This window comes from Corvus brachyrhynchos, unplaced genomic scaffold (genome assembly GCF_000691975.1).
Source record: "Corvus brachyrhynchos isolate BGI_N302 unplaced genomic scaffold, ASM69197v1 scaffold280, whole genome shotgun sequence".
Taxonomy (NCBI): domain Eukaryota; kingdom Metazoa; phylum Chordata; class Aves; order Passeriformes; family Corvidae; genus Corvus; species Corvus brachyrhynchos.
This window is the reverse complement of record NW_008236198.1, coordinates 1,025,097-1,027,856: the sequence shown is the minus strand read 5'-3', so window position 1 is coordinate 1,027,856 and position 2,760 is coordinate 1,025,097. Positions and strand designations below refer to the sequence as shown.

The 2,760-nt window shown below is 50.4% G+C and overlaps 1 protein-coding gene across 1 annotated transcript in view; it reads left to right on the top strand.

The window, feature by feature from the left end:
* The window catches only part of LOC103621814 (cystathionine gamma-lyase), a gene marked incomplete at its 5' end in the record, with an annotated part of 8,070 nt that extends 5,750 nt beyond the window's left edge, over window positions 1-2,320 (top strand). Inside the window, 3 exons of the mRNA XM_017740958.1 lie at window positions 170-222; window positions 1,235-1,373; window positions 1,724-2,320. Coding sequence (XP_017596447.1) covers window positions 170-222; window positions 1,235-1,373; window positions 1,724-1,732 — 201 coding nt within the window. The remainder of the gene's footprint in view (window positions 1-169; window positions 223-1,234; window positions 1,374-1,723) is intronic.
* Window positions 2,321-2,760: the final 440 nt, after the last annotated feature.

Genomic DNA, 2,760 nt, shown 5'->3' with positions numbered 1-2,760 from the left:
GGTGAGCCGGGGCTGGTGCAGCTCCGCCCGGGGCTGGGATTGTTGGGGTGTCTGTGCAGGGCCAGGGGCTGGATCAGTGATCCCTGTGGGCACTTCCAACTCAGGATATTCCAGGATCTATGAACTCCCTTTCCATGCAGCCATGACCTCCTTTCCCTTTCTCCTGTAGGTGTTTACCCTGGCTGAGAGTCTGGGTGGCTACGAGAGCCTGGCAGAGCATCCGTAAGTTCATTCTTCCATCTTCAGAGCCTCAAAAAGCTGCAGAGCACCACAAAATTCCCACCGTTTTCCAGCCCCCAAAGCTGTTTTGCCTGTAGTGGAACTCCAGGACTGGTGTGCAGCACAAAGCCAGGGCAGACCCCAGAGGGAGGGAATTCTGGGAGAGTGCAGGGATGGAGGAATTTTGCCTGGAGGGCTGAGGCACAGCTCGTGTCCATGCAGACAGTCGCAGAAGCTGCTGAGCCTTGGGATAAGGAGCAGCTTGGATTGAGGAATGCTGTGCTCCCTGCTCACACAAGAGGGCACAGCTCACTGTGTGCACCCAGCTGCCTCTGGCTCCCTGGCAGGACCCAGGATTTTGATGGAATTGGATTGTTTTACTCAAAGCCAATTTGCTTTTTGGGAAGATACATGGAAATTAATGACTGTATTTCAATGCTAAATCGTTTCACTTATTGATTTCAGATTAACAGCAAACCCTGAACCCCTCCAGGAGCTGACAGGAGCTGGTGCCAGTGACTGAGCACGTGGGGAAATCCCTTCTTGCCTGTGTGCTCTGTGGCTGGAGGGGATAAACCCTCCAGAGTCATTTGGGACAGTTTGAGAAGGCATCTGAGAAAGCAGAAGTGAAACCAGGAGGTTTTGTACTGGAGGTTGCACATTCCCCACATGCAGAGCTTACAGCTCTTCTTTAGAATAAAAATACAGCTCTGGAAGGAAGAGGAATGGGATTTTCTCCTTTTTAAATTCCAGATTTTTAAGTATCCACTTCTTATTAATCATTTGTGTCTTGGAAATACAACCTGGAGACGCAATTCCCTGGCTTGTCAGCATTCCCATCATTTCCAGGAGCTGCTGCCAGGAGCTCTTTGCATCTGTGGGGTCACACAAGCGGCACAGAGGAGGTGTCAAATCCTGCTGCCTTTTCAGGGGTGCTGGCAGGGAACCAGCTGGGTTGGTTTTACCAATTAAAGTCCCAAGTTCTTGGGAAAAATTCTCTTTTTTATCCCTGCAGGGCCATCATGACCCACGCCTCAGTGCCTGAGGAGGAAAGGAAAGTTCTGGGAATCACAGACACCTTGATCCGCCTCTCGGTGGGGCTGGAGGATGAGGAGGATTTGCTGGCAGACCTGGCCCAGGCCCTGAAGGCTGCGGTGAGTGGGGTGTTCCCCTCCAAAAATAATCCCCATCCAGCCTTTCCCACTGGCTGACCCTTCAGCCCCTCCCAGATGGGCCCTGGGGTGTGGCTGGAAAGCAATCACATACTTTATTTATAACATGCATTTTCTCTTTTTGTGTCTGGTTGTTTTTATTGGGGGGGAGTGTTGGGGTTTTTTAGGATAGGGAAACTTATCACCAGTAACTCCCCAGATTTCTCTGTGCCAGCACAGAGCATGAAGAGAATCAAACGCTAAAATGTGACTTTTGCTTGTGAAAAGCAAAATCAAAATGTGTGGTTGATAGAGGGGCCGAGCACAATGATCCCTCCCTTTGCTTCCTGCAGTTTGCATAAACCCTGAGGGTCAAAAAGGAACTTGGAACTGGATATGGCTGTGGACGAGGACACGGAAAACCAAACCACTCTTGCTTTGCCTTTGCTTTTGGGAATTCCAGCCTGGATTGCCGGGACTCTCCCGTGCTGCTGTTGGGTTGCTCTCCCTGGCTGGGCAGGGACTGTGCTGGGCACAGCCTGGGCTCTCCCTGGAATGTCTGGAGCCAGGAGCTGTGTGGGAGCAGCCATGGGCACCCCGGGCATGTGCTCCCTGCTCTCCAGCAGAGCTCAGGGCTTCTCCTGCTGCTGCTGCAGGGTTTGGGGCACAGGGGCTGGTTCCTGGTACTGCTCTCAGTTCCTTCTCTTCTCACCCATCAGCTCAGCGCAAAAACTTGATTGACCTCAGATTTATTTTCATTCAGTTTAATTTAATTTAATTCAGTTGGAGATTTGCTTAAAACCTTTTCCTTCTCTTGATGTTTTATTGAAAATGAAGTCCAACAGCTGGTAAATAATAACTTTCTAAGGAGGAATCTCTTTTTTAAGAAAAAAATCATGTGCTGTCATGGGAATTATTGGAATTATTTTAATAAAAATACTTTTCCTTTCCTTGCTTGTATTCCCATGTGCCTGTGCTCCTTGTGTTCAAAATCGGGGCATGGAGTGACCCCGGAGTGGTTGGAATTTTGCTGTGGGAAGTCAGGAGGGCTGGAGCCGGGGTGAGGGGCTGGAGCTGAGGCAGGACAATTCTGTATTGGCCACACCCAGAATAACCTTCATTGCACAGAGGGATTAAATCCTGCGAAAACCAAGGTGAAGGCGTTCCCACCCAAACCCACTTAATTCCAGAGAATCCCAGCCTGGGTTGGGTTGGAAGGGACCTCAAAGCCCACCCAGTGCCACCCCTGCACCTCCGGAGCACCTCTGATATGAGGCGGGGCCAGCGGTCCCAGCACGTTAATTACTGTTAAGTAACGAACTGGGATTAATGAGCTTCTGTTAATTACTGTTAATCCCAGTTGGGTAATTAACGCCTGTCGAGGTGCTCG